Source organism: Rutidosis leptorrhynchoides, chromosome 4 (genome assembly GCF_046630445.1).
Source record: "Rutidosis leptorrhynchoides isolate AG116_Rl617_1_P2 chromosome 4, CSIRO_AGI_Rlap_v1, whole genome shotgun sequence".
Classification (NCBI taxonomy): domain Eukaryota; kingdom Viridiplantae; phylum Streptophyta; class Magnoliopsida; order Asterales; family Asteraceae; genus Rutidosis; species Rutidosis leptorrhynchoides.
The window spans coordinates 372,793,235-372,810,326 of NC_092336.1; the positions used below are offsets into that span (position 1 = coordinate 372,793,235).

The following is a 17,092-nucleotide window of genomic DNA, read 5'->3' on the forward strand; positions in this document are numbered from 1 at the left end:
TATTTGCGCGCAAGTGAAGGCATACATCACAAACCATATGTTCATTATGTCAGTTAAGGATACCAGAATGGAAATGGGAGCACATAACGATGAATTTTATGACAAAATTACCTAGAACTCAGAGAAAACATTATATGATTTGGGTAATAGTTGATCGTTTGATCAAGAGTGCTTATTTTCTTACTACTCGTGAGACAACGTCATTAAGTGAACTTGCCGATTTATATTTGAAAGAGATAGTTAGTCGTCATGATGTGCCATTATCGATTGTGTTAGACGGGGATTCTAGATTTGTGTTGAACTTCTAGAATAGTCTACAACAGAATCTAGGTTCACGTGTTAATTTGAGAACAACTTGTCATCCTCAGACAGACGGTCAAAGTGAAAGAACAATACAGACCTTAGAGGACATGTTAATGGCTTGTGTTTTAGAGTATGGTGGTTCATGAGATCACATCTGCCGTTAGTTGAGTTAGCGTACAAAAATTCGTATCATTCGAGTATATGGATGCCACCTTACGATATGTTGTATTGGAGTCGTTGCAAAACTCCGACTTGTTGGTTAGAAGCCGGGGAGAAACAATTTGCAGGTCCAGAAATTGTTCAAATGATAGCTAAGAAAGTTGCTATAGCAAGAGAAAAGTTGAAAGCAGCTAGGGATAGACAGAAAATGTACGATGATCCGCGTAGACACCCTGTATCTTTTAATGTAGGTAATCATGTGTATTTAAAGGTGTCGCTGAGGAACGGGGTTATCAGATTCAGTAAACGTGGTAAGTTATATATTGGGCCATTTCCGATTAGGGTGATCTTAAATGATCAGACGGTTGTACTTGAACTTCCTCCCGAGTTTGCTGGTATTTACAATGTGTTTAACGTGTGTTATCTTAGAAAGTGTAAGGTGGACGTTGAAGCACAATTTTTACCAATTAAGGATCTTAAAGTTGATTTAAGTAACAAGCTGGTTGAGGAACCGATTCGAGTAGTCGACAGAAAGGTTACTAATTTAAGAAAGAAAGAGATCCTGATGGTTTTAGTAGAATGGAAACACATCTTAGGTTCTAAATTGACGTGGGAGACAGAAGAGTTGATGAAGACCCATTACCCTCATCTATTTGACCAAGACCAGATTCCGAGGACGGAATCTCTTTAAGAGGGTGGATTTGTAATAGACTGAAAGCTGGGCTAGATGTAAGATGACTATTTTGCACTTAGGATTAAGTGTGTTTGATTATATGCTTTTATTTTAATAATGTGTTTATTATTAAGTATGTATATGGTTAAGACCAATTTGTGACAAGGGTCACAGAACATCTTTATTTATTGAATTTAGAATCCGTTAGGGTTTTCAAGTTAAGTACGAAATATATCAGATAACTGATAAATACATGTGTGTTGTGGGGTATGGGTTTTAAACCCCATTTAGTGTGTAGTATCTGATTAATGAGTCCATTTCTAGACATTTCTCAAGAATAACCCGTATCTAATCTTCATTTCTCTAAAACCCTACCTTGATCCAAACTTAAAATTGGTTGTGGAGCTTTAGGAACTGAATTATATCATCCTTGTAAGCTTAAACCAGGTTAGCATGCTTGAATCATTGCTTGAATCTTGTGTAATTTGGGTTTTATGTTAAAATGGGTTTTTTTTAAAAAGCTAATTGATGTTAGATATGTGTTATATACTCGTGATATGATGTTTTTGAAGTGGTTTTGTGACCAGAACAAGCAAAAATCAAGATTTGGGGTCAAAAAAGCGAAAAACAGCGAGCTGGAGCTGTTCTTCAACTCCCAATTTTTGACAGCTCAACCACACGGTTGAGCACACATTTGAGGGTTTAACCACGAGGTTGAGGGTTGAGCCGTACAGTTTAGGGCTCAACCACGCGGTTGAGCACCTGTCAACTTTTGGTAAAACTGAAAAAGGGCATAACTTTCAAACCATAACTCCGTTATCGATGAATAAACTATCGCTGGAATCATCTCGAGGTTTAATTTCGAGTGATAAGGTTTTAAGATGCTAGATCAATCTATTTACTGGCCTAAAAAAGGTATTTTAGCGTATATGTGTTGTTTTGGACACATGTGAATGTTGTTATTGATTGAGGTTATGATGTAGACTTATCTCATAGTGAATACATGATTGTATGTGTTGATTTATAGTATATAATGATGTTTTATGTTGTGCATTTTGAGTTGAAACCCGTCTAAACAAGTTGTTACTTTTGTTCTTCATCACTCGCACGAGTCAGCCTTCACTCGTACGGTTGAGGTGGTCAACATGTGATGAACCGTGTGAGTGAGTGGTTAAGGAGAACTATTATTTTTGTTAAGATGATATGTACGATTGATATGTGAATCGTACGAGTCACTGGTCACTCGTGTGGTGAACCGTTCGGATCATGTGATTCATTGATGGATGTTCAGTCATAGACCAAACGTACGAGTAAGTTGTTAACTGCACGGTTGAGTGTTCTCAAACGTGCGTTTGAGGATGTTACTCGTACGGTTGGCATACCAGTCATAAAGTGCTTAAATGTTGGTATTTGTTGTTGATGTCTTGTTATCGGTTTGTTATCAAGACATGATTACTGATTGTGGTATTTCTATTTTCAGGTGGAAAAGATATAGAGAAAGCTCAGTAGTTAGAATATGAGCCGCTGCTAGTAATTGGTGAGTGGGTCTATTTTCAGATAGAGTTTAAGTTGCAAATCATGCAACTGTAGATTACTCTGAGTACCTTGTGTAGTGTAGTGATTTCCATGCTAGTTGGGTAGTTACATGGTATGTGGTTTATATGTTGTATATGCACGCTGTGTTGACACCAATCGAGGCCAGGCAAGGTTGGGAACTCACCGAGGTCAAGCAAGGTCGGGTTGTTATGAGGTCAGTCGAGGCTAGGCAAGGTTGAGTCCAAGTCCTACAGTCTGTTTAGTATAGCATAGAAGAACGCATGTGTTACGTTTGGATAATTATGCAGAGACTTGGTAGGAAGGACTGTAACGACCCGACTTTTTTGACTTTTAATTAAGTTTATTGCTTTCACGAAACTGCGTATTTGTGCGTACTAAGTTAGATTATATTCTGGGATCATCTATTATGTTAATTACTTTCATTAATATCTACAACTTGTTATTAAGTGCTTAATCACTTAACATGATCCTTGAATGCATTTACGACCGTTAGTGTCACTTATTTTTCAAGACGAGCTACGTACTTGGTACACGTTAAACTTTTGTCATAATTGGAATATTATGACTGCGTAAACATAATTATTATTTATTTATGACAATTACTTGGCTTGGTGGTTATTTAATTACGCTTAGTGTTTACTAATGCCCACTAGTTACCTTAATGGACTTTTACCTTAATGGACTTCCATGGTCCAACCTACTCAACTTATGGATTAATTAGTGGACTAATTAGCCCAATTACTTAATGATTAGCCCATGAAAATAATGAGACAAGTAACTTGCATGCTTATGTACTAATGCTTACACTTTGTTGCATGCTACCCAACATATGAACATCACCTTGTACCACCACCATGGGCCACACCATGCCACCACCACATTAGGCCAAATGGTCCCCCCATCCCCTCCCCAAAACCATCGGCCACCACCTCCCCCATCACCACTTTATATTTTTTTTCTTTTCTTTTTTTGTTAAATACACACACTTCATTCATTTTCTCAAACACACACTTCTCTCTACAATCTCACTCTAGAATTCTCTCTCAAATTGTACGTTTGAAACTTACTTCTTTTCTTTCTTTTCTTTTAAATTTGAAATCATCATCATCATGATCAAAGATTCAAGTCTTGTAACTTGAATCTTCATAACTCTTGTGGGATTCAAACTTTATTTTGAAAAGTCTTCAAGAACATGAAGGATTCAATCTTTTTAGCTTTGAATCTTCATTATCTTGTTAGATCTAAGTTTATTAACTTAAGATCTCCTTAATTGTGTTAAAAGATCAAAACCCATGTTTATGATCTTCATGTAACTTGTAGATCCAACTTTTTACTTTATGGATTGATGTGTGCGGGGTGGGTTACGAAATAGTTATTATTTTACTACGAAATAATATTAAATACGATACAATTTTATACAAGTTATTTATTTATTTAAAGAATGGATTATACCTAAACCTTGCTACAACACTATAGGCAGTGTACCTAATCGTAGAGTAGCGTAGTTTTTAGTAAGTTCGGTTCGTTCCACAGGGAGCTACTTGAAAACGTACTATATTTTTATAGAACTATATATATATATATATATATATATATATATATATATATATATATATATATATATATATATATATATATATATATATATATAAAAGTAGTATTATTATTATTATAAAAAGGGGGGTTTTACCGTTTAATGACCGGTTTGTCGATTTTAAATAAAGCGTAAAGATAAATGACAATAATTAAAGTGCGTAAAATAAATTGCGTTAAATAAAATGACAGTAAATAAAATTGCGAGTAAATGAAAGTACGATGAGGAATACAATAAAACAATTATGCTTATTTAAACTTCCGTAATCATGATGTTTGACATGTTGATTTTAATTAATTGTCCTGGGTTAATTGTCCTTTGTCCTGGTTTATTTGATACCTATCTGATTTTTGTCCATAATAGTCCATCGATCATAATTATAAAATGCTCGGCAAATTTAACCTTATACCCGAAGTCAAATAGTCCAACTAATTAGGGATTTGAACTGTAACAAGGTCTTAATACTTTGTTTAATGAATACACCAGGTTATCGACTGTGTGTAATCCAAGGTTTTAATACTTTGTTAACAATTACACCAATTACCCTTGAATGTAATCCACCCCTGTTTTAATTAGTCCATGATACGTTAATTTATTCACTTGGCCATAATGAATAATAAATTACCCAATCCAATTGATTAAATTAAATGATTTGTAAAAGATGTCGTATAAACATCACTAAATAGGACATGCATGATCATTTAACAATTATTAGATTAACTAATTTGAAGATAGGTTCGACAGGCTCCAAAGAATTGTCATTCGATTAGACAATACCCCCCATCTATTAATGGTCCATAGTCCAATGTCCACAAGTGTCGGTCTTTTGTCTATACCCTAATTATGGTACAAAGTTTAATAACCCAATCTTAATTTTTTAGTCCAACATCACGATTACCTTGGCTCAAATAAGCATAATAATAACTTAGTTACGAGACATTAATTTAAAAAGGAAAAACATAGCTTACAGTGATTATTTATCGCGTAGCGTTACACGGACAGAGTTCTGACTTAAAACCCGTAAAACATTCTTACAATAACCCAACTAAACCATAATTTATTATTAATCTTAAATTAAAATTATAACTATAATATAAATATATAAATTGAGAGAGATAGATAGATATGGTGCCATGGATTCGGCAGAGGGCTCGGCCTTTTATAGGCCATTTCTGAAATAGCGTGCTTCGCGAGTGCGGAGGTATTGGTCTTCAAAGCTCCGCGAGTGCGGAGGTCAGTTTTCCAGCTCATCTAATTTTGGATCCTAGCTTGTCGACGTTTAATATATAAATATAATATATATATATATAATATATATAATTAATTATATATTATATTATATTTATGTGCATAGCTGATTTGTAGTTTTAGCTCCGTTGCGTCGCGCGTTGATAGTTGGTTCATGTCTTGGTTCCGGATTTTCGAACGTCTTTTCGTACGCGTAGATATCTTGTACTTTGTGTTTCGCAACTTGTACTCGTCATTTTTAGACGTTTCTTATCAATAAATTGAACCACTTGAATTGTATCTTGTACATTTGAGCTTTTTGGACGTTTGCGTCTTCAAATCTTCGTTTTCGCCTTTTGTCTTCGCACTTATTTATTTAAACGCATATTACTTGAAAATGGAACAATTGCAACTGAAAACTTTACATATTGGAAGGATATTGCTACTAAATATATGTTCATTTGGAGCACTATCAAATATCCCCACACTTGAACGTTGCTTGTCCTCAAGCAATACAGAACTTGAAATAAAATCACACTTCACTCGAATTACTTTTTTTATTCTCACACTTTATACATCAGTGATTTTGATACAGCGGTATGAACAATGATAGTAACGATGTGGTTTACAGTCCCACATGACTATGGAAATTTAGATCCTTAAGGAAATTGGATCTTTATGAAAACATTTGATCTTTTGAAAATTCATTCTAGTTTTTACCCTAGATAAGTTTTCCGAAATAACCCTTCACCGGTGTTTGCAAAATATTATTGTGGGTTTGGTGGGTTTCAGATTTGAAAATTTTAGTTCAAAACTTGCGGTTTTGTGTCACCCACTTGCTAACCTTGTATTAGGAAAGCAACACGTCCAGTATACTTGCTCCGTATATTACCTTTCGGTAAACTACCGTCCGGTTGTAAAGGAAAGCGTTGAACAAGCAACTGTTAAGGCAATGTCCCGTGACATGCTTTTAATTATGGTCTATATCGTGTCGGATGCAATTACTATCCTTTGTAGGAGCAATAGTAAAGATCACCCTATAGTTTTTCGATCTGGCACAAGGTCCTATCTTCGACCATGCTATGCAACCACCGTTCTTACGGTATTTGGTAACCAAGTGTTTAAATTAAAAGAGCACTAGATTCTTTATTAGACTAGGGCTGTTCTTTATTATCAGAGAGCACTAGATTCTAATACAACTACTACGTTACAAGTATTTGGTAACCAAGTGTTTAAATTAAAATTTTAAAAATCCGAAAGAATTTAACCCCTTCCCACACTTAAGATCTTGCAATGCCCTCATTTGCAAGAAATCAGTAGCAATTTAAATTATTGAGGGTGAGTAGCGTAGAAAAATGATTAAATTTTACCAAAGTTTCCAAACATATTGGTTTTTTTTTTTTGGCATACTTTAAATCAATAAGATTAAAAATAATGATAATAAAATTTCTCGTCCCGCCCTCGGGTAAAGCAATTTCGGTTCAACGACCTAATCTTCAACTCACGACGAATTTTAAAAATCATATTTTTAACTTAATGAAATAAAGTAAATTTTTGTTTGTAAATTTACACAAAACTTAAATTTAAAAAGCATATTAATTTCATACAAAACCTATAAAACAAAACAAAATTCAGAATGGAGGGAGAAAACTAGTTCTTTAGTGTCTGCTAGCGGAAAAGACCAATCGGATTCCATTCTCGGAACTACACGAGAACAGAACAACTAACACTATACAACATTTTTTTCTTAGAACATTTGAATCTCCCCACACTTAGGTAGCTGTGGTGTTGAAATTGTGATTAACTTCATCATCAATTTCTCTTGGACCATAATCAACTTGCATATCTGTGACTTTGGCTTTAAGCCATTGGTCGGATTCCTGTGTAATATCCACAAATTCAACTAGTTTTGCCTTTTCTTTAGGCGATAGATTGGACACTAACCGGTTACATAATTTAAAGTTCCCCTTGGTTCTAGCATCGCGAATCCGTTTATAATGTTTCTTCATTGAACTGTTAATAACGGGGTCATTTAATTTCGTATCAACAACGGGGTTCTTTGTTATCAAGTCATCATTAGGTGTTACTTCATTTTCCCCACACTTAGGCGTTTTATTATTGTTAAGCACTACCGTTGGAGTTGGTAAAACAACATGGTTCTTACCAATCATTTTTGTTGGTTCAACGGTTTTGGTTGGTGAAGATTTAGACTTTCGAATCATAAAGGTGATCGATTTTTCATCATTACTAAGTGTCATTCTACCCTTTCTTACATCAAATAATGCCTCGGTAGACGCTAAGAATGGTCGGCCTAAAATTAGAGGAATGTTTGGGTCCTCTTCTATGTCAATGACAATGAATTCGACTAGAAAGGTTAAATTACCTACTTGAACGGGTAGGTTGTCAGCAATTCCAACTGGGTACTTAATGGTTTGATCAAAGAGTCGAACACTCATTTCCGTTGGAGTTAACTCACCTACTCCTAATCTCTTATATAATGAAAGAGGCATAACACTCACAATTGCACCTAAATCTGCTAGTGCATCATACATGACACAGTCACTAAGTAGACAAGGAACAATAAATTCATCCGGATCACCTACCCTAGGTGGAGGTTTTGGTGGAACTGTCTTCACCGGGTTTACTTCTACGGTTTTTGTTTCTTGCACTTTCTTATTCTTCTTCTTCTTCTTTTTTCCAAAGGTATCACAAACTTTATTACCTATCACTTGCTCATACTCAACTCCTTTTCTTGGAAACAGGATGGGTGGTTTGTATGGTGCCACCACTGGCTTTACATACTTGGGTGGTGGTGGTGGTGTAACTTCTTCATTGTTATTCACATCTAAAACCTTCCCATCTTCTGGTGCTGGTTTTTCAGAATTCGTTGAAACCATGTTAACATTTTCATTCCGAGGATTTACTTCAGTATTACTCGGTAGCTTTCCTTGTTCCCTTTCACTCATCAATCTAACAAGAGTACCTACTTGTTTTTCTAGATTCCAAATGGAAGCTTGTTGAGTTCTAAATGACTGATCAAACCTCTCATTCGTTTGGGTTTGAGTTTCAATAAATTGTGTTTGAGATTCAACTAGCTTAAATACCACTTCTTCCAGATTTGACTTTTTCTCTTCGGTTTGTTGTGGTGGTTTATACAAGCTAGGTCTTTGTTGATTGAAAGTGTTGTTTTGAGTTGGTTGGTTATTCGGACCTTGTTGGTTATATGAGTTATTGTTAGGTCCATTTGGATTGTAAAGAATGTTTTGATTTCGATTGAAGTTTAGCCTTGGTGGTTGATAATTATTTTGATAATTATTTCCCGGCCTTTGGTTCATGTAGGAAACATTCTCACGCTGTTCCATCATTTGTTCAACATTACAATCTTTCGTTAAGTGTGGTCCACCGCATTGCTCACAACTGATTCGTATTGCGTGAATATCTTTATTCATCTTTTCCATTCGTCTCTCGAAAGCATCTATTTTTGCAGAAACGGAATCAAAGTCATGGCTAGAATCGGCTCTAGCCGCTTTAGATGAACGATATATATCTTTTTCTTGGTGCCACTCATGAGAGTGGGATGCTGTGTATCAATTATCTTGTGAGCTTCGGTTACGGTTTTCTTCATAATGGAACCACCAGCTGCTGTGTTGATGTCTTTTCGTGTGGCGATGTCTACGCCTTTATAGAAGATTTGTACTATTTGAAAAGTATCTAATCCGTGTTGAGGACATCCTCTCAACATTCTTCCGAATCTTGTCCACGCCTCATATAACGTTTCATTTGGCTTTTGTACAAACGTGGCAATTTCTCCTTGAAGTCTCACGGCTTTAGATGCCGGAAAGAATCTTTGAAGAAATTTCTCAACTAAAACATCCCATGTATCAATCGCTCCTTCAGGTAACGATTCTAACCAATCTTTGGCTTCTTCTTTTAAAGTCCATGGGAACAATGAAATGTCCCGTTCTTATTGATTAAAAACGTTCCATATTAATTGATTTCGTTGCGAGGTTTTGACCTCTATATGAGACGTTTTTCAAAGACTGCATTCATTTTTAAACAAACCATAACCTTTATTTCATCAATAAAGGTTTAAAAAAACTTTACGTAGATTATCAAATAATGATAATCTAAAATATCCTGTTTACACACGACCATTACATAATGGTTTACAATACAAATATGTTACAACAAAATAAGTTTCTTGAATGCAGTTTTTACACAATATCATACAAGCATGGACTCCAAATCTTGTCCTTATTTTAGTATGCAACAGCGGAAGCTCTTAATATTCACCTGAGAATAAACATGCTTTAAACGTCAACAAAAATGTTGGTGAGTTATAGGTTTAACCTATATATATCAAATCGTAACAATAGACCACAAGATTTCATATTTCAATACACATCCCATACATAGAGATAAAAATCATTCATATGGTGAACACCTGGTAACCGACAATAACAAGATGCATATATAAGAATATCCCCATCATTCCGGGACACCCTTCGGATATGATATAAATTTCGAAGTACTAAAGCATCCGGTACTTTGGATGGGGTTTGTTAGGCCCAATAGATCTATCTTTAGGATTCGCGTCAATTAGGGTGTCTGTTCCCTAATTCTTAGATTACCAGACTTAATAAAAAGGGGCATATTCGATTTCGATAATTCAACCATAGAATGTAGTTTCACGTACTTGTGTCTATTTTGTAAATCATTTATAAAACCTGCATGTATTCTCATCCCAAAAATATTAGATTTTAAAAGTGGGACTATAACTCACTTTCACAGATTTTTACTTCGTCGGGAAGTAAGACTTGGCCACTGGTTGATTCACGAACCTATAACAATATATACATATATATCAAAGTATGTTCAAAATATATTTACAACACTTTTAATATATTTTGATGTTTTAAGTTTATTAAGTCAGCTGTCCTCGTTAGTAACCTACAACTAGTTGTCCACAGTTAGATGTACAGAAATAAATCGATAAATATTATCTTGAATCAATCCACGACCCAGTGTATACGTATCTCAGTATTGATCACAACTCAAACTATATATATTTTGGAATCAACCTCAACCCTGTATAGCTAACTCCAACATTCACATATAGAGTGTCTATGGTTGTTCCGAAATATATATAGATGTGTCGACATGATAGGTCGAAACATTGTATACGTGTCTATGGTATCTCAAGATTATATAATATATAATACAAGTTGATTAAGTTATGGTTGGAATAGATTTGTTACCAATTTTCACGTAGCTAAAATGAGAAAAATTATCCAATCTTGTTTTACCCATAACTTCTTCATTTTAAATCCGTTTTGAGTGAATCAAATTGCTATGGTTTCATATTGAACTCTATTTTATGAATCTAAACAAAAAAAGTATAGGTTTCTAGTCGGAAAAATAAGTTACAAGTCGTTTTTGTAAAGGTAGTCATTTCAGTCGAAAGAACGACGTCTAGATGACCATTTTAGAAAACATACTTCCACTTTGAGTTTAACCATAATTTTTGGATATAGTTTCATGTTCATAATAAAAATCATTTTCTCAGAATAACAACTTTTAAATCAAAGTTTATCATAGTTTTTAATTAACTAACCCAAAACAGCCCGCGGTGTTACTACGACGGCGTAAATCCGGTTTTACGGTGTTTTTCTTGTTTCCAGGTTTTAAATCATTAAGTTAGCATATCATATAGATATAGAAAATGTGTTTAGTTGATTTTAAAATTCAAGTTAGAAGGATTAACTTTTGTTTGCGAACAAGTTTAGAATTAACTAAACTATGTTCTAGTGATTACAAGTTTAAACCTTCGAATAAGATAGCTTTATATGTATGAATCGAATGATGTTATGAACATCATTACTACCTTAAGTTCCTTGGATGAACCTACTGGAAAAGAGAAAAATGGATCTAGCTTCAATGGATCCTTGGATGGCTCAAAGTTCTTGAAGCAAAATCATGACACGAAAACAAGTTCAAGTAAGATCATCACTTGAAATAAGATTGTTATAGTTATAGAAATTGAACCAAAGTTTGAATATGATTATTACCTTGTATTAGAATGATAACCTACTGTAAGAAACAAAGATTTCTTGAGGTTGGATGATCACCTTACAAGATTGGAAGTGAGCTAGCAAACTTGAAAGTATTCTTGATTTTACGAAACTAGAACTTTTGGAATTTATGAAGAACACTTAGAACTTGAAGATAGAACTTGAGAGAGTTCAATTAGATGAAGAAAATTGAAGAATGAAAGTGTTTGTAGGTGTTTTTGGTCGTTGGTGTATGGATTAGATATAAAGGATATGTAATTTTGTTTTCATGTAAATAAGTCATGAATGATTACTCATATTTTTGTAATCTTATGAGATATTTCATGCTAGTTGCCAAATGATGGTTCCCACATGTGTTAGGTGACTCACATGGGCTGCTAAGAGCTGATCATTGGAGTGTATATACCAATAGTACATACATCTAAAAGCTGTGTATTGTACGAGTACGAATACGGGTGCATACGAGTAGAATTGTTGATGAAACTGAACGAGAATGTAATTGTAAGCATTTTTGTTAAGTAGAAGTATTTTGATAAGTGTATTGAAGTCTTTCAAAAGTGTATAAATACATATTAAAACACTACATGTATATACATTTTAACTGAGTCGTTAAGTCATCGTTAGTCGTTACATGTAAGTGTTGTTTTGAAACCTTTAGGTTAACGATCTTGTTAAATGTTGTTAACCCAATGTTTATAATAACAAAAGAGATTTTAAATTATTATATTATCATGATATTATGATGTACGAATATCTCTTAATATGATATATATACATTAAATGTCGTTACAACGATAAACGTTACATATATGTCTCGTTTCAAAATCATTAAGTTAGTAGTCTTGTTTTTACATATGTAGTTCATTGTTAATATAATTAATGATATGTTTACTTATCATAATATCATGTTAACTATATATATAACCATATATATGTCATCATATAGTTTTTTTTTTTACAAGTTTTAACGTTCGTGAATCACCGGTCAACTTGGGTGGTCAATTGTCTATATGAAACCTATTTCAATTAATCAAGTCTTAACAAGTTTGATTGCTTAACATGTTGGAAACATTTAATCATGTAAACATCAATCTCAATTAATATATATAAACATGGAAAAGTTCGGGTCACTACAGTACCTACCCGTTAAATAAATTTCGTCCCGAAATTTTAAGCTGTTGAAGGTGTTGACGAATCTTCTGGAAATAGATGCGGGTATTTCTTCTTCATCTGATCTTCACGCTCCCAGGTGAACTCGGGTCCTCTACGAGCATTCCATCGAACCTTAACAATTGGTATCTTGTTTTGCTTAAGTCTTTTAACCTCACGATCCATTATTTCGACGGGTTCTTCGATGAATTGGAGTTTTTCGTTGATTTGGATTTCATCTAACGGAATAGTGAGATCTTCTTTAGCAAAACATTTCTTCAAATTCGAGACGTGGAAAGTGTTATGTACAGCCGCGAGTTGTTGAGGTAACTCAAGTCGGTAAGCTACTGGTCCGACACGATCAATAATCTTGAATGGTCCAATATACCTTGGATTTAATTTCCCTCGTTTACCAAATCGAACAACGCCTTTCCAAGGTGAAACTTTAAGCATGACCATCTCTCCAATTTCAAATTCTATATCTTTTCTTTTAATGTCAGCGTAGCTCTTTTGTCGACTTTGGGCGGTTTTCAACCGTTGTTGAATTTGGATGATCTTCTCGGTAGTTTCTTGTATAATCTCCGGACCCGTAATCTGTCTATCCCCCACCTCACTCCAACAAATCGGAGACCTGCACTTTCTACCATAAAGTGCTTCAAACGGCGCCATCTCAATGCTTGAATGGTAGCTGTTGTTGTAGGAAAATTCTGCTAACGGTAGATGTCGATCCCAACTGTTTCCGAAATCAATAACACATGCTCGTAGCATGTCTTCAAGCGTTTGTATCGTCCTTTCGCTCTGCCCATCAGTTTGTGGATGATAGGCAGTACTCATGTCTAGACGAGTTCCTAATGCTTGCTGTAATGTCTGCCAGAATCTTGAAATAAATCTGCCATCCCTATCAGAGATAATAGAGATTGGTATTCCATGTCTGGAGACGACTTCCTTCAAATACAGTCGTGCTAACTTCTCCATCTTGTCATCTTCTCTTATTGGTAGGAAGTGTGCTGATTTGGTGAGACGATCAACTATTACCCAAATAGTATCAAAACCACTTGCAGTCCTTGGCAATTTAGTGATGAAATCCATGGTAATGTTTTCCCATTTCCATTCCGGGATTTCGGGTTGTTGAAGTAGACCTGATGGTTTCTGATGCTCAGCTTTGACCTTAGAACACGTCAAACATTCTCCTACGTATTTAGCAACATCGGCTTTCATACCCGGCTACCAAAAATGTTTCTTGAGATCCTTGTACATCTTCCCCGTTCCAGGATGTATTGAGTATCTGGTTTTATGAGCTTCTCTAAGTACCATTTCTCTCATATCTCCAAATTTTGGTACCCAAATCCTTTCAGCCCTATAACGGGTTCCGTCTTCCCGAATATTAAGATGCTTCTCCGATCCTTTGGGTATTTCATCCTTTAAATTTCCCTCTTTTAAAACTCCTTGTTGCGCCTCCTTTATTTGAGTAGTAATGTTATTATGAATCATTATATTCATAGATTTTACTCGAATGGGTTCTCTATCCTTCCTGCTCAAGGCATCGGCTACCACATTTGCCTTCCCCGGGTGGTAACGAATCTCAAAATCGTAATCATTCAATAATTCAATCCACCTACGCTGCCTCATATTCAGTTGTTTCTGATTAAATATGTGTTGAAGACTTTTGTGGTCGGTATATATAATACTTTTGACCCCATATAAGTAGTGCCTCCAAGTCTTTAATGCAAAAACAACCGCGCCTAATTCCAAATCATGCGTCGTATAATTTTGTTCGTGAATCTTCAATTGTCTAGACGCATAAGCAATCACCTTCGTTCGTTGCATTAATACACAACCGAGACCTTGCTTTGATGCGTCACAATAAATCACAAAATCATCATTCCCTTCAGGCAATGACAATATAGGTGCCGTAGTTAGCTTTTTCTTCAATAACTGAAACGCTTTCTCTTGTTCATCATTCCATTCAAATTTCTTCCCTTTATGCGTTAATGCAGTCAAGGGTTTTGCTATTCTGGAAAAGTCTTGGATGAACCTTCTGTAGTAACCAGCTAGTCCTAAAAACTGGCGTATGTGTTTCGGAGTTTTCGGGGTTTCCCACTTTTCAACAGTTTCTATCTTTGCCGGATCCACCTTAATACCTTCTTTGTTCACTATGTGACCGAGGAATTGAACTTCTTCCAACCAAAATGCACACTTTGAAAACTTAGCGTACAATTCTTCCTTCCTCAATACTTCTAACACCTTTCTCAAATGTTCACCGTGTTCTTGGTCATTCTTTGAGTAAATAAGTATGTCATCAATGAAAACAATGACAAACTTGTCAAGGTATGGTCCACACACTCGGTTCATAAGGTCCATGAACACAGCTGGTGCATTAGTTAAACCAAACGGCATGACCATAAACTCGTAATGACCGTAACGTGTTCTAAAAGCAGTCTTTGGAATATCATCTTCTTTCACCCGCATTTGATGATACCCGGAACGTAAGTCAATCTTTGAATAAACAGACGAGCCTTGTAGTTGATCAAATAAGTCGTCGATTCTCGGTAGTGGGTAGCGGTTCTTGATGGTAAGTTTGTTCAACTCTCGGTAGTCGATACACAACCTGAATGTACCATCTTTCTTCTTGACAAACAAAACAGGAGCTCCCCACGGTGATGTGCTTGGTCGAATGAAACCACGCTCTAAAAGTTCTTGTAATTGGCTTTGCAGTTCTTTCATCTCGCTGGGTGCGAGTCTGTAAGGAGCACGAGCTATTGGTGCAGCTCCTGGTACAAGATCTATTTGAAATTCAACGGATCGATGTGGGGGTAATCCCGGTAATTCTTTCGGAAATACATCGGGAAATTCTTTTGCAATGGGAACATCATTGATGCTCTTTTCTTCAGTTTGTACTTTCTCGACGTGTGCTAGAACAGCATAGCAACCTTTTCTTATTAGTTTTTGTGCCTTCAAATTACTAATAAGATGTAGCTTCGTGTTGCCCTTTTCTCCGTACACCATTAAGCGTTTTCCTTTTTCTCGTATAATGCGAATTGCATTTTTGTAACAAACGATCTCCGCTTTCACTTCTTTCAACCAGTCCATACCGATTATCACATCAAAACTCCCTAACTCTACTGGTATCAAATCAATCTTAAATGTTTCGCTAACCAGTTTAATTTCTCGATTCCGACATATATTATCTGCTGAAATTAATTTACCATTTGCTAATTCGAGTAAAAATTTACTATCCAAAGGCGTCAATGGACAACTTAATTTAGCACAAAAATCTCTACTCATATAGCTTCTATCGGCACCCGAATCAAATAAAACGTAAGCAGATTTATTGTCAATAAGAAACGTACCCGTAACAAGCTCCGGGTCTTCCTGTGCCTCTACCGCATTAATATTGAAAACTCTTCCACGGCCTTGTCCATTCGTGTTCTCCTGGTTCGGGCAATTTCTAATAATGTGGCCTGGTTTTCCACATTTATAACAAACTACATTGGCATAACTTGCTCCGACACTACTTGCTCCGCCATTACTCGTTCCGACACCATTTGTTCCTTTCGTTCTATTAACCCCTGGTCCGTAGACCTCACACTTCGCCGCACTATGACCATTTCTTTTACACTTGTTGCAAAATTTGGTGCAGAACCCCGAGTGATTCTTTTCACACCTTTGGCATAGCTGCTTCTGATTGTTGTTGTTGTTGCGGTTATTATTGTTGTTGGGATGATTGTTGTAGTTGCTGTTGTTGTTGTTGTTGTTGTTGGGCCGTTTGTTGTAGTTGCGATTGATGTTGCGATTGTTGGGATAATTGTTGCGATTATTGTTGTAATTGCTGTTGTTGTTGTATTGGTGATTCTTATCACCGTTTTCCTCCCACTTTCTTTTGACTTGCTTCACATTGGCTTCTTCAGCAGTCTGTTCTTTAATTCTTTCTTCAATCTGGTTCACTAGTTTGTGAGCCATTCTACATGCCTGTTGTATGGAGGCGGGCTCGTGTGAACTTATATCTTCTTGGATTCTTTCCGGTAATCCTTTCACAACGCGTCGATCTTCTCTTCCTCATCTTCGAATGCTCCCGGACACAATAGGCACAATTCTGTGAATCGTCTTTCGTACGTGGTAATATCAAATCCTTGGGTTCGTAACCCTCTAAGTTCTGTCTTGAGCTTATTGACCTCGGTTCTGGGACGGTACTTCTCGTTCATCAAGTGCTTGAATGCTGACCACGGTAGTGCGTACGCATCATCTTGTCCCACTTGCTCTAGATAGGTATTCCACCATGTTAACGCAGAACCTGTGAAGGTATGCGTAGCGTACTTCACTTTGTCCTCTTCAGTACACTTACTTATGGCAAACACCGAT

The 17,092-nt window shown here is 35.8% G+C and overlaps 1 protein-coding gene and 1 non-coding gene across 2 annotated transcripts; both read left to right on the top strand.

Annotated features, from left to right (window-relative positions):
* The first annotated feature begins 607 nt into the window (after nt 1-607).
* On the top strand, nt 608-1,153 carry LOC139841841 (uncharacterized). Its single transcript, XM_071832035.1, has one exon. It carries the CDS (start codon nt 608-610, stop codon nt 1,151-1,153), a length of 546 nt encoding a protein of 181 aa, XP_071688136.1.
* Nucleotides 1,154-9,226: 8,073 nt separating this feature from the next.
* On the top strand, nt 9,227-9,333 carry LOC139845836 (small nucleolar RNA R71). The gene has a single exon (XR_011758592.1). It is a non-coding gene; the product is annotated as a small nucleolar RNA R71 (small nucleolar RNA).
* The last annotated feature ends 7,759 nt before the right edge of the window (nt 9,334-17,092 follow it).